We start from the raw sequence: 24,879 nt of genomic DNA, 5'->3' as shown, positions 1-24,879 counted from the left end.
ACTTAACAGCACTTGGCTACTTTCCACCCCGGTGTGTATACAATGTTACACTACATCTACACTAAAACAGGAAGTGAAAATGAGAGAAAATGTTTTTGCTTTTTCCAGCTTTGACCTTCTGCACTTCCTGTTGTGAGCGCACACGGCTTTTCCGTAATGAATTGGATATTTTAGGTGTCTTCAAAGCAGCCGGGGGTTTGTTTACAACAGCTTGCAGACATCAGGCCGGCGAGTTAAATGAGATCAAGACGAGTGGAAACGACCCGCAAAACGAGGAAAATTAATACGATCCTGATTGAAACATCCAACACACACTTAACCCCGAGTCTGAGTGTTGAGCGGTGAGGATGATTATGAACTGATTATGGTGGATCAGATTTGAATGAAAAGTGTGTGTGTGCGTGTCTGTGGAAGTGTGTGTGTGAGTGAGTGTGTGTTTTGTTGCCGCCGGGCCGAAAGGGAAGAGGCAGAAGAGCAGCATCGATGTACTCATCCCAAAACAAGGTAAATGGGAACACACACTTAAAAGATGCAAACTCACACTCACACTCTGATTCAGGGGTCAAAGGGCAACACTATATCTGAGTGAGTCCTAATCTACTAAAAAGCAGACAGGATCACAGGCATTAAGGCTAAAACACCCAAAAAAAGAAAGACATCTGCAGTGTGAAGCTTGTCTGTGGGGCGCAACTATAAATAAACACACACACACACACACACAGACAGACACACACACACACTTTGCCTCCGATTTATTTTAGTAGATCTGTCCCCAAAAGAAATGTGCTAAAGGCCAACATAAATCTAAAATTAAATGTGGTTTAAAAGCATTTAGACAAACAGGAACGACAACCAAAACAAAGGGAATCGCACCGCCGATGAAGGAACGCCGCTTTCCTTTTCGTCTTCTTAAGGTGACAAAAGAAAAAACTAAAACCACTCAAAGAAAAGCGTGTCTTTCTCTGGATGTTTACGGGTCAACGCTACACGAACCCACCGCAGAACAAAGTGAATTATCGGAAGCAGAGAAACAATGAGCGGCGGGGAGACTGTGATGTTTGTGGAGAATTAAAATAATAATTCTCTCTCGTTTACAATGAAGCCTCGACCAGATTGAAGAAACTGAAGTTCAGATAGCAGACATAATCATAGAGTAACATATTTGTACGTGTCACACAAAGCGACTCTCTGCGCGTTGGAGAGATTAAACTGAATGTAGCAACTCTCGCTCTTCATCTGGTCCTTTCCCCACACCACCGTCTCTGGAACTAATCACCCTCCTCTTCCATCCTCCTCTTCCTCCTCTCACGGCCTTTTCTCTTTCTTCAACATCACCTCCTGCCCTCTCCTCTAATCTCCCTCTTTTAATTCTTCTCCTCCCATCCATCCATCCCTCTTGTCTCCTCTCTTTATTTCCCTCCTCCTCCTCTTCCTCCTCTTCCTCCTCCTCCTCCTCCTCCTCCTCCTCCTCCAGCAGAGGTGGGTTGTCAGCGTTGCCTTGACGACGGCACAGCGGGCGCATCGGCAGCTCATCCAGTAATTATATTGGTAGAGAATCGGCTCTGTGTGTGTGTGTGTGTGTGTGCGCGTGTATATATATATATATATACACACACACGTACACACGCACGTATATATATGTGTGTGTATGTGAGGGTATGTGTGTGAATATGTGTGTGTATATGTGAGTGTGTGTGTGTGTGTGTGTGTGTCAGATGTGTGTGGCTACAGAGTCAAACAGTCCACAGATCACTAGATCTTGTCTATGTGGCTAAATCTAGGAATATATATGTGTGTGTATGTGAGGGTATATGTGTGTATATGTGTGTGTGTATATATGTGTGTGTATATGTGAATATGTGTGTGTATATGTGAGTGTGTGTGTATATATGTGTGTGTATATGTGAATATGTGTGTGTATATGTGAGTGTGTGTGTGTGTGTGCGTGCGTGTATGTACGTGTATATATGTGTGTGTATATATGTGTGTGTGTGTGTGTGTATGTGTGAATATGTGTGTGTGTATATATGTGTGTGTATATGTGAATATGTGTGTGTATATATGTGTGTGTATATGTGAATATGTGTGTGTGTATATATATGTGTGTGTATATGTATGTGTATGTGAGTGTGCACGTGTGTGTGCTTCAGCAACTTAAACAGTAAACTGTAAATTGCAGTTACTTCGACAGAAGCCTCGTCACCCCATGTGGGTTGACTGTGTGTACGCGGACACACACACACACACACACACAGTCTTCCTTTCACAGCCTACACACGGCGGATGATGTAATGCGTGTAATTCCTCAACTGTTTTCTAAATACAGATCCCGGGTAACCAGTCAGCCGTTACTACAGTCGGAGCGTTTGTGTGGTTTTCAGGTGATTGAGGTGGAAAGAAACTTCTCGTTAACGAGCCCACACCAGTGCAACCCAGTCCCGCTCACTGGTTTCTGTGGACGCGGCGAGCCCTCGCCACCGCCGGGCAACACCGCCGATGATTAATGGCTAAAAGTAAGAACAAAAGTAATAGGCGCACAAAGGAAAAGGCAGCTGCAAGTGGGAGGAATCGAATTTAACATCTTCTGACTCGTGGAGCAGAGGATGCTGTGATTGTGCGTGGGAAGCAGTCGGTTGACAAAAGAGACACAACTGCACCAGTGTGGGTTTAGCGTTAGACCAGTTTCTCAGAGCAGGAACATGTTGGTTTCAGGGGAATTAGAAAGTTTGCAGGCTTTTCACGAGAACACAAGTTGAACTGCGTGGTTCCTGAGGCTTTCAGAACTTTTTTTTTTTGTATTTTTCTTCTTCCAAAAATGTGAAAATGTGAGACGTATGCAAATGTGAATATTTTTGAGTCAAATTCTAATTCAATGTCTTTGGGTTTTGGACTGATGAGCGCATGAAACAAGCAATTGAAGCGATTCAAACGTACTGTAGGCTTTGGGAAATCGTGACAGGCCTTTTTTAAGATTCACATTTTACTGATTAACTGAACGATTAATAGAATTATTATAAAATAACACTTCATCTGGGAACGTCACAATACCAAACATGCGCTAGTCGGTACCAATACCAGTGAAAATAAACAATAAACACTGTGTACTTCAACATACACTCTTTTATTACAGTTTATACTGGTTTTTGCAGACAATGGGACCCGTTATTCTCCGTACCGCCGTTACTTTTTCAGAGGTTTTGCATCAACTGGGTACCAAAGTATCGGTTCTCGTGACATCGCAGCTCTAAAGGTTCCGTATGAGAACAAAACCAACAAATGCATCCTATAACACTTTGAAAAATCTCACCTGTGAAACCAAACTGCACAGCTGTCCAGTAAATTCCACATGTAATCTTGTATTTTGGTTAAAAAAAAGAGGGAATTAGCTCTTGAGTGAAAACCTTTCGACCCGAGTACACTTCAGCTGAACTAAAAGTGACCCACAGTGGCTTCAGTTACGGTTATTACGGTTATTACAGTTATTACAGTTATGGTTTGAGCAGAAGCCCAGAAGCCCAGAAGTGCCTTGTGTGTGGGAGTGACATCTATATTTAAATATGTCACACCTGGACAAAAGGAGTCAGAAGTGGCCTTGAGACGCCAGACAGCTAGACTGGGTCACACAAAGGAGATGTGTGTTTCCCTGCAGAGAAAGACATCTAAAATAATAATAATAATAATAATAATAATAATAATAATAATGCGTTACGCTGGTCGTAAAAAGGTACAGTTACCGGCAGAATCTCAAAAGGTGAACACGGCTCACCTGTAGCCAAGAAGCCGGTGAAACCAGCGCACTTTTGTCCCCCTCCTCCTCCTCCCTACAAGTCCGTCTGCTCCGACATTTATCACTACTATCTATTCTCTTTCTCTCTCTCTTTCTCTCTCTTTCTCTCTCTTTCTCTCTCTCCGCTCCGTCCTCGTCTCCCGGCTGAATCAACCCAACGCTTATTTCCCTGCACACTCGCAGCGGCAGTCAAGTAATTATGCCAATCAACGTGACGGGCTGCCGGACACCTGACACCGGACACCGGAGCCCTGCGCTGCTGTGTGACAATGTGTGTGTGACAATGTGTGTGTGTGTGTGTTACTTGATTTGGGTCGAGCTTACAGCAGCTAGGACGGAGTAACGATTTATTTTGAGATTAAACTTGAGGTTATACATAAGATTAAGTTTATGTTCTAGATGATTGGGAAGTTACTTACTAAAGACACGCGAGTGAGTGAGTGAGTGAGTGAGTGAGTGAGTGAGTCAGTGAGTGAGTGAGTGAGTGAGTGAGTGAGTGAGCAGTGGTGTCCGGTGAACTATGACACTGGATCCTCCACACCTCACCTCTGCCCTCAACGCTCCCCTACAATGTGTTGGGTTAAAGGTAAGAAAGAAAGAAAGAAAAAGCATCAATGGATTAGAGTCGAGAACACGATCAAGATATTATTAATGATACTGTGATGTTATAGATAATAGATTATAGATGTGTAATAAATGCCTTTGGGCTGTTTATAGGAGCGTACTCCTCATAACTCATCGTCTTATCAACACCTGGATGTCTGTTAGAAACATTGCCCTATAAATGGACAGCGTAGGTTCCATAAAAGGAATAGAAGGGTCTCTTTTTTCCATCTATCGCTTCCTAAATCCTGCCTCCTCGTCCTCTCCGTCTCCTTTCCCTTACAGGTGAACGGGCTCTATTTTTGGAACATTACGTAAGAGATAAACTGGCACAGGCGACCTGAGAAACACACACACAAGCATATGAGGTCATGCACACACCCACACACACACACACTTATCAGTTTTTTGTAAGAGGGGCATTTAGCTGAATGTGTGTGCAGCACAGAGATGATACAGGGATTTAAAAGGCCAAGAAGACTCTTTTTTTAAGGCTTTTACGTTGATGGAGGATTTAATTCTCGACAGTGGAGAGGGGGAAAAAAAAGATAAACTACGTTCCGGAGGATTTAAATGTCTCCTCGTGACCAAAAATAAAAATAATAAACAAGTACTGATGAAATTAATAGACAGTCACAAAGAATAACGCGTATATGAGGAAAGAGGACAGACAATTCAATGATTTGTGGTCCGTGAAAGGAGCTCCTCACTGGTTGAGTTAGGAGAAAAAAGTATAAGGCTTTTATATATATTAAGACATATAATAGTAACAGTTGACAAGGCATTTTCGTCTGGCAGAAGTTGAGTCACTCAGCGCTGCAGGTAATGTGAGTCATCAGGGTGTTGTAAAAATATTGATGCAAGCCGTCCGATAAGGAGCCAATCATCTCCCCGACGAATGGAAACAGGAGATGACATGTTTTATCAACGGCACTTGGAGAGTGAGTAGAATACAGCGCTCAGCCGTCTGACAGAGTCATTCATCAAAAGCCCAAACGTGCTCCTCAGACAGTTTGTTTGACGCTTCATTAAATGCACGATAAATATATATCGCAGGCTGCGATGAATACAGACATAAAAAAGGTGATTCCAGAGATGGATTATCTATCTGTAAAATGTGTTTATTGCCACATGTTTGCAGATATGAGGAGTTTGGCTGCATGACAATAAACGCAGTGAAACAAACACTATAAAACATACTTAAACTTTTTTTTTTTAAGCATTTTTCTGATGGTATTTGATGTCAGATAAAATCTCCTTTACAAGACACGTATTAAATCTGTGACAATCTAACATTTGTTTGTATTTGTCAGGTCAGTCACTCTTATGTTATTATAGCTCCTCTTTATGCTTTATGGGAAGACTCTTTGTTAAGTCGACTGAGTTTTATTTCTACAGCCCAGTATCAGGAACTAAATGTGCCTCCGGGTTCTTTTACGATCACACGCCGCCTTTCGCTCCCTTGACCCTTGACCCCTACGTGTAGAGTTAGACCTCTCTTCTTTTTACTCCCCAAACAGCTGCTACATTTACAGATGGCCGCCTTAATCTTAATATGGAGACACACACACACACACACACACACACACACACACACATGTGAAAGCATCATTTACGTGGAGCTCAAACATGAGAGTTGACAGTTAAGGACATGTGAGTTCCCGGCAGCCATCCTTTATTCAACACAACCCAACAAACGTCGATCTATTCTTATTCTTGCTCCACTTCCGTTTCTCCATCTCCCTCCTTTCAATCTTCCCCTTTTCTTTCCATCTCAACCCAATTTCTCTACCTCCTTTCATTCTCTCCATCTCTCCCTCTCTTGCTCTATGTGGGTCAGTGTGAAAGGCTCGTTCGTTGCCGCTGGTGACACAGCATGGCCAGAGTGTGTGTGTGTGTGTGTGTGTGTGTGTGTGTGTGTGTGTGTGTGTGTGTGTGTGTGTGTGTGTGAGACTCCTCTCGGTGCCTCAGGTAATGGGGTGTGATGGATAAAGGTTGATCGCCGCATGCAAACACACTCGCAAAACTCACACAGACTTTATGAGACAGGATTCATGAGGTTTGAGGGTCATTTGTAATGTACTAATAACAGGAAAACACACACACACACACACACACACACACACACACACACACTTCATACAAATAAATATGTATTGTTCAAAACTCTTGAGAAAGCAAAAAAAAAAAAACGTAGCTGAATGCATCCTGAGACAAACTTCTGCTTTCAGACGTACAATAACATGGTGCACGCAGTGCAACGCAACTTCATGCAACGCAACTTCATGCAGCAATGCTCTGCGTTGGCCAATCAAATACAAGTAAGCGCAAGTTCCTGGTAGATGATTTTGTAATGTGAATGGTGTAATGGTGGAGGATGACATTGTTGCTAGAATTCTATCTTATTGTATTATAAACGTCTTTTAGCGTCAAACTCATGGAGCCAATTTTACTTTTGTTATTATATTTAATCTTCTCAACGTTAATAATTCAACATGTTTAAAATGGACGTTCAAACACATAATTGTTAATTTTTTGAGTTTATCTGAAAAATAAAATGTCTCCAAATTTGTAGATACCTGCTTTTCACTTGGTAGCAACAAATATGTGTACTGGTGTTTTTTTCAAAATATATATCACACAACAGCGTGCGACCTCTCGACTCAGTCCGACCCCAAAGCACACAAAAATGGGACTGCACACAATAGCAGGAAGAAATACACACACGCACACATGCACACACACACACACACACACACACACACACACACACACACACACACACACACACACACACAAGCGAGCTACAGATCGTAGCACTTCTTCTTCTTCTTCTTCTGTGGTCATTTATTATCAATCTGCACACACCAATTATTTTATTTATAATCACACAAACGTTTCCCCTGAACAACGTGTGTGTGTGTGTGTACATGTGTGTGTGTGTGTGTGTGTGTGTGTGTGTGTGTGTGTGTGTGTGTGTGTGTGTGTTAGGGGGCAGGGTGTGAAGGGTGTGGTTGTCATGGCAACCCCACTCCGACTTCCTTCCCAGTCTTATCCGAGCATACAGCATTCCTCTCTGTCTGTCTGTCTTCCTCCCCGTCTGTCTGCACCCTGTCCAGCGTCTCTCCTCTAGCCGTGTCCGTCTGTGTTATTAGGTGTTAGCCATTAAAAGAGCAGATGTTTTCTTTGGGTCGGTAAACGAATAAACCAGCCTCCGGATTGAATGTTTACACCCAGCTGTTCTCCCGTTCTGCAGCGCCGCTCTGAAGATACCAAGGAAGACACCCGATGCACGCGTGGGCCGGGAAACCGGGGCGCAACGCTGCAGGAAAGTAGTTGAAAATGTCGCGCTCATCGCTCATATTCAGGATTATTGTTGGTGCTATAATAACCACTTTTATGGAGAATTCTTTTCACATTAAAAACCTGCTAAAGTCTTATAATATCAGGGTTTCCTGCAGGTGTCTGTCGGCGCCCGGCCTCACCTGAGATAAGGAGCAGCTCCGCTGACGTCAGAAGAAGTTATGAAATATAATGTCGTGCTTTTGGGGAAAACAAGCACGGGCACTATATTCAAAGGCTCTGGTCTGTAGGTGGTGTTGAATAAAAAAAGAACGAGAAAAATGACATGTTTGATGATCTTTCAACAATAGCTGTGACTTGATTTGTCACAGTGATTATTAATTAACGGTAGATGACTCAATCAATAAGTGATGGCATCACAGGCAGGTTCAAATGGGCCAGTAATCTGATATGCGAAGTAAACACGTCAATAATTAGGTTCATCGATAAAATGTTATATTGATGCATTAATAACTTTTTTTTTTTACTTGAGCTGTTGGGTTTTCACTCCACTTTAATAAGTGTAATATATTTAATTACAGTCTACTTTTCTCTTCTCTGTGTGTCCCTGACAGGGAGTGGGTGTGTGAGAGCAGCTGCAGTCGAGTACACTATCAACTCTTATTAGATCACCCTCTTCACGCGCACACACACACACACACACACACACACACACAGCTAACATCAAGCGCACACACACACAACATGCAGGCACTTCTGGACAACACACTGTTCTTGTGAATGCAAGTGCAATGTGACCAATCACACACACATACACTCTCTTCCTCTCTCCCTTTCTCCTACCCACACACACACACACACACACACACACACACACACACACACACACACACACACACACACACTTGCCTCCAGCTTTGTGAGGTTTAGCTGCTTTTCTTTTAAATCTATGTAAATATACATTACAAGTGGAAACGGTTAAAACATTTACATCACATTTTTGTTGTGTGTGTGTGTGTGTGTGTGTGTGTGTGTGTGTGTGTGTGTGTGTGTGTGTGTGTGTGTGTGTGTGTGTGTGTATCCGGTTGTGAGGCTGGATACAGGAAGCCTGACTCTTTCCCTCTGACCTTCCTCCCTCTATTTATAAGTATTCTCTCTCTCTCTTTCTCTTTTTCTCTCTCTCACACATGCATGTCAGTTTTAACAACTAATCTCTGCCTTTCTTCTCTGTATTTAATCTTCATGACATTCTCAGTCTGTCGGCCATTCATGTTCCCCAGAGGATGAATTCAGGGTGAAATGTCTCCACAACCAATTGGATGGATTACCATTTAATTTGGTTCAGACATTATGTCGCCCTCAGAAAGAATTAGAACTTTGATCACACCTTAACTTACTTGCTATATATATATATATATATATATATATATATATATATATATATATATATATATATATATATATATATATATAGCCAACTTCCCTCCTCTTGCTAGTAAACGTTCAAAACTGTCATCAAAAGTCAGGTGGAAGAGGAAAAGAAAGGGAGAAACAAAAGAGAAAATGAGCCTCGAACTTCGAGCTGCATTTGCTGCTAATTAGCAAATGTTAGCTTACTAGCTAAACAACGATGGCGTGTGAACATCAGCATCTCGAGGAAGCAATAATAAACATGTTTTCACAAACAATGCATGAAATGACAATGCGAGTGCGGCTCTGCTTGTCGCGACTAACCGACAGGAGGATTATCACCAGAATCGGATCGTTATCGTGAGTTCCAGCTCTTTTGATCATCATCTGAACACAGCGGCGGACGGAAGCCGGTGAACACAGTTCCCTCCGAATAAAGAGCATAAATGAGCAAACTGTTTGCTGACAAGTTTGGCATTTTGGGTTCACAGCTCGTCTCCTCCGCCCCGTAGTTGCCAAAATAAAAATCAGTGAACGCAGGTTTAACGTTGCCCTTTATGTGCAGGTCAACGCTAGATTCCCTAAATACGATCTCACCTGACGCTATCGCACGGCCGTACGCTCTTGATCCTCTTTGAGTGGACATCATTTTGTCGTGTGAACACACTACAGACTCACAATCGGTACACAGACCACGTCTCTGCCGTTCTCTCAGTTCTGCTCATTTACAATCTGCTTCCCTGGCATGACGAGACAAAAAAAACAACAAAGACAAATATGTCTCTGAAGGACGTCAGGACAGACACAGTGAACGTCCTTCATTCTGTGTGTGTGTGTGTGTGTGTGTGTGTGTGTGTGTGTGTGTGTGTGTGTGTGTGTGTGTGTGTGTGTGTGTGTGTCCTTGACTTCCCCATTGGCCTACATTATTTCTACTCTGAGGGGGGATGAGGAGGAGAGAGTGAAGAGTGAGAGGTGGGATTAGAGAGGAAGGGAGGAGGAAGTGAGTGTGTGAAAGAGAAAGAGAGAGAGAGAGAGAGAGAGAGAGAGAGAGAGAGAGAGAGAGAGAGAGAGAGAGAGAGAGAGAGAGAAAGGAATATGAGTGAAACGAGAGTGAAGGAGAGAGCATCTGTAGGCGATCTTGGCTTTGCCCAAAGGCCTTGGCTTCCCTCCTCCTCCTCCTCCTCCTCCTCTTCTTCTCTCCTTCACTCTCTCCTGCTCTCTCTTTCCCCTCCACAACTTCATCCTCATCTACCTCTTCATCCCTTCATCCACCTACTATTTTCTCTTTCCTATTTTTCCACTCGCTTTTTGGTTTTGAATTACGTTGAAATTTTGAATTTGTTCAGTTGAAATAAAGCAGCAGCTCCAATAAAACAATCAATCAAACCACATCAGGATGAAATGGACCCCGTTATTGTTGATAAACCACGGCTGTTAAATAAACTTCTTCATGAGCCGAGACAAAGAACAAAGTGGCCATCAGCTGATAACGAGAGAGAGAGAGAGAGAGAGAGTCAATGTTCACACAGAGTCGGACATTTGAGATCCATATCAGCTGCTCCATCGTCTGAAAAGCTGCCATCCCAGCAAGTGAACACAAATACGAAAACATGGACCGAAAGCACGCGACAATGACATGCGACTTTTAACCCGAGTGAAAAATAATTTTAATTGGAGACAGGGAGGATTTCAGTATCACGATTTTCCTTTTATAGCTTAATGACGGTGGTTTCCAGCTTGTGGGACGCCGCCGTCTCCTAAAATTATACTCATATAGCACAAAATAGTTTTTCGTGGTCATGCTGTGTAACCGCTCAGGACCCACAGCGGCGTCACGGGGAGCTGCAGCGTCAGCAGCTTCCACCTGAACATGTTCAGAGAAATGTACTTCAAAACCTACTGCTTCAAGTCGCTTGTATGTATATAAACATACTTTCTAGAAAACAGGGTTCCCTGAAGGCATCACAGGATGCATGTGAGGATGTTTTACATATTCAGGTCCCTAAAAAGTATTTAAAAAGATATATTTTAATTGAACTGGTCAATGTATTTCATGGGTCACACAATAAATTGAGAATCAATTAATACTATAAATATGAACAGTATTTATTGACAATATATTAAAAAAAGTTTGTCAGTTGAATATCTACATTAAGTTTTGTTTGCTTTATGAAAGAAGTGTATTAAATATCTTCAGGCTTAACACATTATCAGATTATGTATTGTGTAAATACCAATATTGATCAGCATGGAATGATTATGTTAGCGCAGTATTAATGTTTGTTGATATATTGTACAGCCCTACTAGTAGATTTGTTGGTATCTGGTCAACAAAGTCAGTTTCAGTTTGACAGATTATTTTGATTATATTCAAATAAACACAAATGAATACTGCTGTATATTTAAGAGGAAACGCTGCTGCTTCAACACAAATCTCTCTCTCTCTTTCTCTCCAGCAGAGTCAGCAGAGTATCTTTCCCAAAACTCCCACTCAGAAAACCCACTCTGTTTCTATAAGTAGAAGAAAGAGAGGACGAGAGCGAGAGAACTGCTTGTTGTCTGTGAACTGCACTACGAACAGTCACAGTGGTGAAGTGTCAGCGCAACATAATGCTGAAACACACACACACACACACACACACACACACACACACACAGGAGGAAAAAGAAGGAGCATAAAGGCAGTAGGAGCCTGCAGGGGAACGTGAAAGGCAAAGGCAAAGAAAGGAAGCGCCTCCAGAAGGTGAGAAAGCTTCAGGAACGCGACCCACGAACACGTTGATACGACGCGCGTCTCCAGAGGCGGGAGGCCCGCTTCCATCCCGGAGCCCCGTGTTGTTCATCGCTTCACTAAACAGCAAGACAGGGGCGTGTGTTAATAGACAGGGAATGTTCCAGTTTGTCAATGCCAGCACCCACGGGAGACGTGCAGAAACAAAGTGCGCTGGCGAGATGAGCTGGCATAACAACAAACAATAAACACGCGCAAACTTGATTTCAAATAACACAAAACAAAATTAAGAGTTTCATCTCACACACACACACACACACAACACCACTGTGTTCATTTTGTATTCACACCGGATTCATTTTGATTATTCCTGCCAGGCGTTTTCATTTGGACTATGGATTGTTTTTGTTTTTTTTAAAACACAAACATGTCCACAAGGTGTGTTCAGGGACTGAACGTGATGCAAACTTCAGGGGCGGCGCATGTGCGCGCAATGGAAATACACAAATGCATGCAAATGGGCGTTTAACAGACTCAGATTTGAGGCGGTGTCTCGTGCCGCCTCAGGTTTACGACTTCTCGGCGACAGAATCCGAAAAAAATTATAATAATTCAGAGCCGTCAGCGGCTGAATGAGAAGAAAAAGCAGCGGATCCTTTAAATCAGAAGATCGGCGGTTCGATCCCCTGCTCCGACAGCCCATGTCGATGTGTCCTTGAGCAAGACACTTAACCCTGAATGTGTGTGTGAGTGTTAGTTGGGCAGGTGGAACCTTAGCTCCTCCCATCAGTGTGTGAACGGGTGAATGATGAAAAAGACTAGAAAAGCACTTTACAAGTACAGGACCATTTAAAAATGTAGCATTACCAACTAGGTCCGATTGGTTGTAACACCCAAATCATCATCATCAACTCGTGTCCCTCGTCTTCATCAGCCTTCTGTAAACAGTCCACTGGCTGGTTGCGTCACATCCATGTCCGTCCAAAATGTCATAATTAGCTGTTGTTTCGTGAGGTCACGGTGACCTTTGACCCCCAAATCAGGTCATCCTCGAGTCCAAGCGAACAAAAATGAAAGAATATATCTCGTTTACGAGAATGGAGCAGATTGTACTTAACCCGTCGCTGATGTGTTCGCCCTGTCGCCTAAACACCTGAAGCTATGAGTTCGATGCCAGTGATGGAGGAAGCATTTACTTCAGTTAAAGTAGAAATACCACAGTGTAGAAATGTGAGGCAGTACAATAAAACTATACAGCATGTACTCTAAACTACAATCAGCTGATACAAGTCATGAACCACGGCCAGAACATAGGAGAGATACTTCCTCCTCTCTCACATTGTCCTCTGACACCTACATAATTACACAGTGTGTGTGTGTGTGTGTGTGTGTGTGCCTGTGCGTGTGTGTGAGTGTATAATGTGGGGGAGGCATCAGATCCGTGCTGTGCATCTCTATCTGACCTTTACTGCTTAGAATAGACGCACACAGGAGAGAGAAGAAAAGCAGAGAAAATGAGAAACGGATAGATCGACGGAGGAGGAAGAGGGAAAGAAGACTTAAAAAGGAGAAGTGACAGAAGCTGGGGGGCAAAAGGTGGATGAAGAAGAAACGGAGAAAAAAGGAGAAAGAGAAGTCAAAGAGAGATAAAGTATAAACAGAGACCATGAGAGAAACCAGGTAAGTGTACCGTCTCTCTAACCTCAGGCTACAGCTGCCTAATAAAATTAATTATTTACTAATTACTCTCATCCAACCTGAGCAATTAGTGCACACACACACACACAGACACACACACACACACACACACACACACACACAAAGAGAGAGCGAGATAAAGATGCTGTCTCACTAATTATAGCGTGTCTCTGCAGCTGAGGTCTGCTAGGTCGTGTGTGTCAGCGTGTGTGTGTGTATGTGTGGGGGCGAGGTAGCGCGTGTGTGTGTGTGTGTGTGTGTGGGGGCGAGGTAGCGTGTGTGTGTGTGTGTGTGTGTGTGTGTGTGTGTGTGTGTGCGCATGCGTTTGACAAATCCAAAAACCAGCCATGTGTGTGTGTGGTTCTGTGTGTCGGCGAACTAGCGAATGTGCATCTGAGTCAGGGACAAAATCCAAACCCAGCAAAGGAAACGCTTAAAAAAAAAAGAATTATTTAAGTAGAGAGATGCATTATAGTGTGTATGTGTGTGTGTGTGTGTGTGTGTGTGTGTGTGTGTGTGTGTGTGTGTGTGTGTGTGAGCTTTGAGGTTGAGTGGGGACTCATCTTTCTGAGAGCTGAGAGATGATCAGTGCTCAGTAATCCTACCTGCATTAGACACACACACACACAATCACAAAGAGACACTTCCAAAACGCACGGTTAATCCACGCAGCACATGCAAGTTTACAATCATGCTAATGTACACGAGTGCGTGGGTGTGTGTGAGTGTGTGTGTGTGTGTGTGTGTGTGTGAATAGAGGTCTATAAATAGGAGGTGATGCAGATGTACAGGAGTGAGACACAGAGACCGTCTCAACTCAAAGTTTGGTGCCCGGTCACATGCACCAGAGCATTGAATAGAGAGTTAAAACGAAAAGAATAAAAGCCCAAATCTCTCCTCTGTGGATGTGGAGCTGATGGAGCTGATGGAGCAGCTGGCTGTGAGCTCCACCAAATTAGTCAGCGAAACCATTTGGCATCAGAGCCACAGATCGATCTCTCTCTCTCTCTCTCTCTCTCTCTCCCATCAAAACCCTTTGAAATACACTAAAAAGATGATTATAGCCGACGATGAAGCGATGAGAACGAACTCTAAAAATAAAATGGCCTTTTGCCGGTCCCTTAGCTGGGGAATCCATCTGGCACAAAAGCTCAAAATAAGGACGACAAATTAGAGACCAGGGGTCAAAAACATTGTGGTAAATTTAAATTGTGGTCTTTTTCTTCCAAAAAAAGAGACAAAACAAAATGTGGTCTTCATGTTTTAAAAAGAAGCTAGAAAATTAAAAGCGTTGCTTTTTCTTTGCGAATGATGAAAATATTGCAAAAACAGTAGCTGCCGTTGTCTCTTTACAGCAAAATATTGTAGAAATAAATTATTTAATTGAGTATTAAATGTGTATGAAAGGAATATCACAAGGAACATAGTTTCTCACGTTAATGCATTTGTAGAAAAACACTAATTATAGTCCATTTATTGGAAGAGCTTGATGGTTTGGTCTAAAAAAAAACGTGCTGTCGGAATAATCCAAAATCCACATATCTGACGAGCAGACAGGGAGAGCTGCAGTTGCGTTGATGGAGTCGGTGTCACCTCAGCGGTCGACTCCACAGGTTCATTATCGGCTGGAAGGAGACAGATGGGCTGGATGGAGGTGCGACAGGAGGCGCGGCTTTAAGAGTACAAATGCAAACGTGGCGGCTGATAACTCAGCACACGAGTTTAAAGGCCAGTGTTTCAGGGTGTAGTTACTTTTATTCCATTTTATGAGAGTTACAAACCACCCGTGTGGCCGTCGCCCGTCTCCTTGTGTTTATGTACGCCGTTATTTCCAGTGGAGGGAAGTAACTTACAGTACATTTACTCAAATGATGACAATTCTGAAGTAAATGTACTTAAAAAAACAACATTTTAGAGCCAAATATTGTGCTTTTTACTACACTGCATTCATTTGTTAACTTAAACCACCTTGCTAGCTCAGATTAATAATACAAAACATAATCAGCTAACAAATAACGATGTGTTATTATAGGTTAAGATAAAACTGGATTGATTCCCAGTGGGGAATTCACACGCTACCCAGCAGCATGTGAAGTAATTCAAATTACCTGCACCTTTTACCAGCTGCAACATTAAAGTGATGAACACATTAATGCATCAATGATTACGACCTAATAATACATATATGAATCTGCATAATGAGTACCTTTAGTATATTTTGGATGCCGATTATTTTGAATGCAGGACTTTTGCTTGTAACAGAGTATTTCTCCAGTGTAGTATTTCTACTTGTACTTCAGATAGGAGGTACTTCTTCCTCCTGATCATTTCACACAGAACAAAAGCCAACTAGAGAACTACAGAACCAATCGTCGGTCCACCTGTGATCCTCCCAAAGCTTGGAACAAACGTCATGCAATCATAAAAATAAAGAATTGTGAAGCAGTCGGCCAATCATCCGTCGGGTAAAAGGTTTCTTTCTTTCTGAAGCGCCGGGGGTCAAAAGCGACGTCCAGTCCTTTCAGTCCGGTCGGAAAATTAACCATTTAATCAAATCACCCAGCCAGCTGTCTGTCTGTCTGTCCACGTTCTCACACACACACACACACACACACACACACACACACACACAGGTGGTGTGTAGACGTGTTCGGCTCCATCCTGTCTGGCTTTGAATTCAATGGTAAGAAGAAAGAAATCAAAATATCAATCACAAACATAAAAACCCAGCAGGTAGAGCAGCTCTGTGATGTCACGGCCTTTTGAGCGCTACCTGGTGAAAAATAATACATTTAACAAATGATTCACACCAATAATTGCTAATCAATCAATCTATAAATCTCCTGTCGCTACACAGCTTATGAACGTATATTTGCACGCGTGTCATTTTGGACTGTGTATATTTTAAAGCCTCTTTCCTTTACGTCTGAGGAATGTAAACAGACTCCTGCAGTATGTGAAGCAGCAGAACGAAGGCCGTCCTTTCTTCTCCCCCAAAAATCACAAGACGTCCATCGCATGACGGCACGTTAAGGGATTAGACGCCTGTGATGTTTGTGTTGATGCCAGTTTGGTCAAACTGGATTTTCAGGCCATTTTTTCATTCTGTCGCTGTAAAGATCACAGTTTGGTTCTTTTGTGGCCGAAGGAAGACGCTTTAGGAGAGAAGTTAGACTTAAAAAAATTAAAAATAAAGCAAGACTTTTAACAAAAGGCCTGTGTGAAACATAAAAAGAAAGCTGCCGGCCGCATACCAGTTAAAGTCTTCCAGAAACCTCCTTGCACGTTTAAGTGTGTGATGGAGAAGGAAGTACTTGACTAATCTTCACCGAGGTTCCTCTTCTTCTCTATTGCACCAGGAAGATCCACTTCTCTTTTCTCTTCTGTTTCGCCTTTCACCCTTCATTTTTATTTTTTTCAGCTCTACTCCCAAGCAGGAAAAGCCTCTTACAGCCAGCCAGACGACTAATAAGGAGCGGCTCCTGACAGCCAATCCCCCATAATGCCTCAGCACACTGCATTATGGGCAAAATAACCCCCAACACACACACACACACACGGTCGCTCTCTCAAACACTCCTGAAAAGGCTAGGAAAGAGAGAGCGAGAGAGAAAGCAGAAATCTCACTTCTGTTCCTAAAACAGACATCATCATCATCATCATCATCATCATCCCTCTTCTTCTTAGCAGAAAATGATTGATATGCACAAGCGTACACAAACACAGCACCAGCCAACTGGAACGCCGTTGCTCAGAGAAGGCGGTGGGGGGATGTACCGACACCTCGGCCCGTCTGTAATGTGTGTGTATGGAAAGATAAGAGAAGAGGAAGAGCAGAGAAACCCGCCGCATCATTTCGTGACCGACTCACACCAAGCTGCACATCGTCCGTATCACGCCATCCGTCCTGAAATTCACGTCGGCCTCCCCGAGTGGCCCGTCACTGCCTCCAGGACACACAAAGAGGCCTCTAAGCAAACTGTGAACTTTATACATTGATTTAATTTAGATAAATCTTGACTTGAAGAAATCGCCCAGAAGTCTCCATGCTCAGCAGTGCAACTATCTTGTTTTTTGGGGCTTTTTTCAAAGTAATTTGTCCCAAATGATGCTGCTGGTTTTTCTATACATCTACGATAGTCATTACTGGTCGACTAATCAGTTCGAGACTTTCGGGTTTTGAGCCGTTTGAGCAATTTAAATGCATCAGCTTTGGGAAAGTGTTGACTACTTTCTAACACTTTCCAGAAAAGGCAACTCATCGGTTCATTGAGAAAATAAACCTCTGATTAAAAATCGATAATAACAATGGTATAGCATTGCTGAATAAAAATTGATTTAATTACAATTTGTACAACATTTTCAATGGTGTCCAGTCAAGTAAATGATGGGAAACTCTCCACTGAAACAGAGTCGTCCAATAAAATGAACAGCTATGAAGTAATTAAAGATGAAAAGCCAACTGCAGCTTTATAGCAGCACAAGCTATGATACACTGTTTAAAACATATATTATCTGTATATCTGTTGACCTGTTATGTCTTTTGAATTATCCATACATCCAAACAGCTTACTCTCCTCCTCCTCTTCCTCCTCCTCCTCCTAACAGGAAAAGAGTATCATAAATATGCATGTTTATATCTGTTCATCCATCCCGAGGATGAGATGAGAGGGGAAATTGTGTCAGTGAGCCTTGTATTTCACTAACAATTGGTGCTCTGATCGTCTGCTTAAAGATTCATGAGTGTCTTTAAGCTGCCCAGACTCCGAGCCAAGCGTTCCACTGAATTTAACACAGACCGAGCAACAAAACCGACTCCTACACTGGCTGTATAACGCATAAGCGAGCAGCTCTTCCTACAAGATGCAGATGTATTCAGGTGAAAGCTCTCATTCCTTATTGATTTTATTGATTCAATCCACTTTAGCCCTGACGTGGAGGAGGAGGAGAAAGTACTCACAATGCAAACAAACACAGGGTGAAGAGCCTTTTGTGCTACTTACTGACACATATGTAATCTTATGTATTATTGTTACAGTTGGATTTAATCACTCGCGGATTACATAAACACAACTCCATGAAACACCAGCTCATTACGAGTCAACCAAAGAAACATTCTGTAATCTGGGAACCGTGAGACGTCCACACATTTGAGTCGATGTTGGGATATTTGACTGGATAAATGAAAACTTTGACCAGCTATGTGCTACATGGAGAAGGGGATTAACAAAATCACAAGGAAAGAAATTTCATGCCAAACCATCCAGAACTTGTCGAGATATTTCACTCGGGAGCAACACAGTCGGTGGGGTTCATCCTCTGAGGACCATGAATGTCGGTCATGGAAATTCATGCAACAATTGTTTAGCGTTCAGTGTGGCTAAAAAGCGCTAAATTAGCCAACCAAGTACTGCTGATTTATGCACCAACTCCATGGTTTCTTGAAACGCTGAAGTTCATAATTGAAGGGATTCACACCAATTACACAAAAGCAAAAGCTGCCACGTCTTTACTTGTTGTACCACGAGACTTAAAGAAGATGATATGCGAGTATACTCGCTGTGATGAAGTAAATGTGTTGCATGTTGTTCCTTGTTGTGTATAATTAGTATTGTTTTCCTCCTAAACCTAATTTCCCGGGGGGGGAAGCCAGCGCCATTGTGCAGCGCTGTGATGCATTGCTCGGTTAGACAATTACTACCGGTATATAAACAGCACGGCGTTACGGAGGTTTTCTAAATCTCGAATCTCTCTTTCCTTTCGGCTGTTGACCCGCGCTTGTTGTTGAAAGAACTGAAAACACTCGGATCACAAGGTTAAAAATTCATGAACGCCTTTTTAAGAGCCCCGAAGGTATGAGCACGCCGATGAAATCTGATAAAGGCCGGACTCAAACGGTACACTTTCAAGTGCGTAGAATCCATTAAAAAAATATACATATTATTTTGTGAAATGTAAATGTTGTTCCAGGGCAAAACGCAATTTAAGCATTTGGCGTGAAGACGGAGACAGTTGAGGAAAACAAAGACTGCACTGGTGAGCGTTTCATCACCAAGTTAAAAATATATCCGCGACCTTAGATGCTTTATTCTAACGCCTGAAGACAGTCTTGGAAGTCACACAAGTTATCAGTTTATTTTTAGAGCATGTTAACTTTTATTGCTCCCCTAATGAATCACTTCTCTGTTGGGTAACACAGTAATTGTCCTCTAAAAAGCGCCAGCAACTGTGTATCCCCCCCCCCCCCTTCTATCTTGTTGCGACACAGCTTTGACTTTGTCTCTCCATCTTTTTCTCTGTATTTTGGCCTAATTGAAGGCTGTAAAGAGAGTTTTGTATGCTGGCAGCATCCGATGATGAAAGGCCTTTGATCACTGTTTACCCCTGCAGGTGGTTCACAGCGGTAGCGACATGAGATACATTTATATCTTTTCATGTTTTGCCTCTCTTCATGCATCCCCAGCCTTTCTTCCCCTGTCCCTACTGTATATTGTCCCGTGTGCCTAAGAAGACATGGAACCCAAAGTATATGACGAGCTGTATCGCCGTGATCCGTTGTTGGTGGAGTGGGCGGTAAATAGTGGAGGGATAACGTTACGACATCCTGTCCTGTGGCGGTTTGTTTCTGCACTAGTTCCCATGGAGGCGGTGGTGAAATCTCACCACACGATAAGCTGGCTGACGAAACTAAGCGTTTGTTTCTTTGCCATTTTTTTATTCCCCCCCCTGTTCTTGGGCAAACAGGTCATGGTGGCATGTTGACTCATGCGGAGTCGTGGTTTTAGGGGCAGCTGGCTGGTCGCCATATGGAGGGTCTGGTAGTCATTAAAAGTCCCCGTCATCCCGCAGTAACGCCATGTTTTTGTTTTTTTGAGGGGTCCAAATAGTGAAATCTGGACTAGACAAACAAAAAAAAGGTAGAAAACAACAGCTCACTGGTTCTTACAGTGGATCAACGTTCTACTGGACTGGTTTGAGAGCTCAGGTTTGGCTCAAAGTTAGCCATAATTTAATATAACATGTATCCCTCTTTAATGTAATCATACTGTGATGACACCCTTTACAAAGAAATGCAGTTCAATTGATTTATCGAGGTATGTGTTTTACATGTAACATACCATTTTAGTGTTTTAGATTGAATCTTGCATAAATGAGTCATATTGTGAAATATATTCATGTCAGGAAAAAATTCGTTATTAATATCATGAAAGGATTCCAGGCACGAGTGGGGCGATATGTTAAATATAAAAGTCTGCCTTTTGTTACATAAAATAATTTTAAAAAAATTATCTTGCCGATCAATATATTTCATCACAATAATGCAGAACTCATGTAAACATAATCAAATAAATTGCCATGAATGGGCCCTGCTTATTGATCAGCAACTGGAGCTGAATTGATTAGACCGTTAAAAAAAAGAAGCCCGATATCCTAAAATGAACCGTCAATCAATCGCTTTGATAATCCATGAATCTGCTCGGTCGCTTCTCATGCATGAATGCCGCAAATTCTTTTGTTGCAGCGGCTTCGATTTGCAAATTGGGTGCCGTTCTTTGCTCACACACACACACACACACACACACGCACACAATAGTAGTTTGGACTGTTAGTTAGACGAAACAAGCCATTTGAAGGCTTGAGCTCCTCTTTTTCATTTTACAATCCTTTAGAAACGACTCCATAATGAAAATAATCTGCAGCCCTGTTTGCAGAATGTGGCCCATTATTGCCTCACACATCCAGAAAAGTTAAGTTAAATCTTAGTATATATATCATCGTATCTCGCATGACAAATTCCATCTGAGTTGCATTGAATATTATGTAAATCTTGGTACCGACAACAGTCAATTACGACATCAGTTACAGGGTATTTCTGGAGAGTTGCAAACGTTGCAGACGTGTAGACGCACGTTCGGACTTGAGAAAGAGGCTTCAGGAATGGTGAGTACATCAAGGCTGTGCGGATGAAGGAGCTCCATTAGATTTTCTGGAGACGACTCCCCATCTTGACAGCTTGATTGGTCCAAAGAAAATGTACAAATGAACTGCTGACCAGCTGACTGTCACAGATAGACAAGCAGTGCCTGGAAAACAACTTTCTGACTCACGAGCTCTCTCACAGATCGTGTGTCCAGCTGGTCGCCGGACTAGCTAACTGAAGTGATGTCTTCCAGACTAACCTGGCGTCCACACACACACACACACACACACACAAAGCAACCGTCTTTCTGACAGTCACGCAGGCAGACGGGTGCGACGTCTAAGAATAGATGAAAGGAGGGACAGTATTCTGAGAACACACACAGACAAAGTGTGACGAATGTCGGCCAGATAAGTTACACGTGCCTTACGCTGCCATAAACACATCCTACCACACACACACACACACACACACACACACACATTAGCTTTGATGTTCAACGCCACCATTTCTCAGCTCTTTCATATTGCCACATATGGTAATTCAATCCTGGCCACTTCAAAGCTGCGTAAACTACCTCCTTACCAATACTCTCCCTTGACCAGCTAATGTCATTCCCTCCACACGGCTGGTCCCATGAAGAGGAATATTCACAGATTCTTCATAGCTTTTATCCAAGAAGGTCAAAGGTCAAAACAGCGCCAAGACACGCTGCAATTGTCATGTATGGAAGAGACTTATTTCACATAATTAAAGACACCAGACTGCATTCATCCACTCCATGCCATGAACATACTGTGTGGAGGAGTTCAAATAAATGTTATTTCCATTGTGATCCAGAATACAGTCTTTTCTCTCGAGTGGTGGAACAACATCTCCATTAAAAATAAGTGAGGGTGCACTCGTGCTTTCCTCCAGAATACATTTTTTTAAGAACAGCAAACAATGGCTGCACTTACACGAGCCAAATGTTCTCTTTCCAAATAAAAGCAATCCAACTGGGGGTTTCCGATGAGGCCGTTTAAATAAAATGACATGGGAGTCGACCGCAAAGCAGGGGGAGGGGGCGATATGCGGGGAGACATAACGCCGACGCCGTCACGAGTAGCAGCCTCCAATTTGTACGTAAAAGAAATAGTTTGACATTTTGGGGAAACGTCCAATAGACCGTCGTCGCCGCTGTGAAGTTGCCAGACGAGGGGCGGATAAATTTATAGGCCAGCACATAACCTGCTGTGAAACCACAACCTCAAACCACTGATTAAGCAAATCAAGAGAGTCTTTAAAAGAAAAAGGCGGTGGCTAACAAGTACTAAGTCATGTGACCGTGGAGGAGTTCCTTTGTAGCCTAACGCTTCAAAGCTAGCTTGCAGCATCCACACATGTAAAATGTAAACGTTGTGTCGTGTTCAAACATGAATATTTGACTGGATTTTGAAATATTTCAGTCAGTGTTGACCGCAATAAACGGGTAGATCCGAGTGCATCGGCAGCTGAAGGCCCTCATATGCGAAATTCATGTCTGCAGCACATGTCACAACAGTCAGCTTATACTCCACATTAACATAAATAAAGGTTCTGAAAGCAGATTCATCAAAACAAACTACTCCTGCTTTTTATAAAATTGGACAAGACGAACCACCTGATGCACTCCTGGAAACCTGATTTCACAAAAGATGGTTTCCCTCAGAGAAAACCACCAGAGGAAGAGACACTTGAAGAGTGCATGTCTTCCCTTGGTAATGGATTTGCTCTACAGTACTTGTAGCTCAAACAGGTGTTTAAAAAGACTATGAATGGTCAATATATATATATATATATATATATATATATATATATATATATATATATATATATATATATATATCATATAATCAAATCTGACAAATTATCATCTGTCAGATGGATTGTAATAGGATTATCTTGTAGCATCCCTTCTCTTTAAATTGAATGAACCTCCTTCCCAAATGGCCAGTTTATTCTGCTTTAATGTATTTATTATTTATGATGCATATTTAATCCGATTGGGATGTTAATTACAGGTGATCCTTGTCTTCATGTTTAATTGATATTAGTTTATTGTATATCATTTAGAGAATACAGATTATATTTGAGTGAATGCTAATGGGTAAAGATGGGGGAGTGAAAGCAACCAGGCTGATATATGACCTCATCGCTGCACAACTCAACAAATCAACAGATATTCAATAGACGTTTTTGCCGATTTTACGCACGCAAACTGTTGCTCTGCTCTGCCACAGACCTCCCAAATAAATCGATTGGATACAAACAAGTTAAAATGATTGATTTGACCTCCAAATGCAGATCATTTTGGTTGACATACATTCACAGAGCCACAAACAAACGGCTAAATAGACAGACAGACTGATAGATGACACACATTCGTGACTGACACTTGACAACAAAAACTGCTGTGTGCATGCATGTGTGTGCATGTGGGTGCACGTGTGTGCATGTGTGTGCATGTGTATGCATGTGGGTGCATGTGTGTGCACGTGTGTTTGGTCTCTGGCCAGTTTTCACTATCAACAGCAGCTGCCAGTCGCACCAGGGTGTCAGGCTGCTGCTGGCATTCACATAGACACTCATCTACACACACACACACACACACAGACACACACACACACACACACACACACACTGCCCACAAATCAATACTGTTTCTGCTCCCCCTCCCCCTCACCTCTTCACATGCTCCAACACAACAGGGCTACAACACCACTGGGAAATGAGCACTCACACACTCACACACACACACACACACACACACACTCACACGCACACACGCATTGTTGCATGTGCACACATTGTTTTGATCCATCTATGTCATGGGCTAAAATGCTGCGGCTGCGCGTGTGCGTGTGTGTGTGTGTGTGTGTGTGTGTGTGTGTGTGTGTGTAAGACACAGTTCGTTAAACAGTCAACATGTGTAGCGTTTATAAGAATTGTGCCTTCAAAATTAACACACACACACAAAAACCTCTAATATAATCCCTCAGTCTCTTTGTGTCTGTGTGTTTATCAAAAGCTTTATCAAGCTTACATGTCACCCTATTATAGCATATAAACAATAATCACGAAGGAAAAATGTATAACAGACACACATAAATCTCCCCCTCTGCCCAGTATCCCTCCCAGCATCCTCCCAGCATCCTCCCAGCATCCTCCCAGCAGCCCCACTCACCGATACGAGGTCTGTTTTCTGAACGCCAGCCCTCTTAATTTCTCCTCCAGGCTCTCCTGCTCAATGTCGGGCAGGCTGCTGAACGTGTCGCTGCCGCAGCCAGCTTCCTCCGAGCCGGCTCCGGACTCCGAGTCGCCCCCGTCGGCTCCCAGAGAGGCCAGGCGCCCGCTGAAGCCGCCCACCGCCGCCGGGCCGGTTCGCTGCTTCGCTTGGGGGTCCAT

The 24,879-nt window shown here is 42.8% G+C and overlaps 1 protein-coding gene across 1 annotated transcript in view; it reads right to left on the bottom strand.

The window, feature by feature from the left end:
* The window catches only part of dgki (diacylglycerol kinase, iota), a gene marked incomplete at both ends in the record, with an annotated part of 55,778 nt that extends 30,899 nt beyond the window's left edge, over positions 1-24,879 (bottom strand). The window contains one exon of the mRNA XM_079235836.1: positions 24,659-24,879. Within this exon, the coding sequence (XP_079091962.1) occupies positions 24,659-24,879 (221 nt within the window). The remainder of the gene's footprint in view (positions 1-24,658) is intronic.

The sequence above is a fragment of the Taurulus bubalis genome (genome assembly GCF_910589615.1).
Source record: "Taurulus bubalis genome assembly, chromosome: 20".
NCBI lineage: Eukaryota > Metazoa > Chordata > Actinopteri > Perciformes > Cottidae > Taurulus > Taurulus bubalis.
The sequence above is the reverse complement of the archived record's forward strand: the minus strand, read 5'-3'. Positions and strand labels throughout refer to the sequence as shown.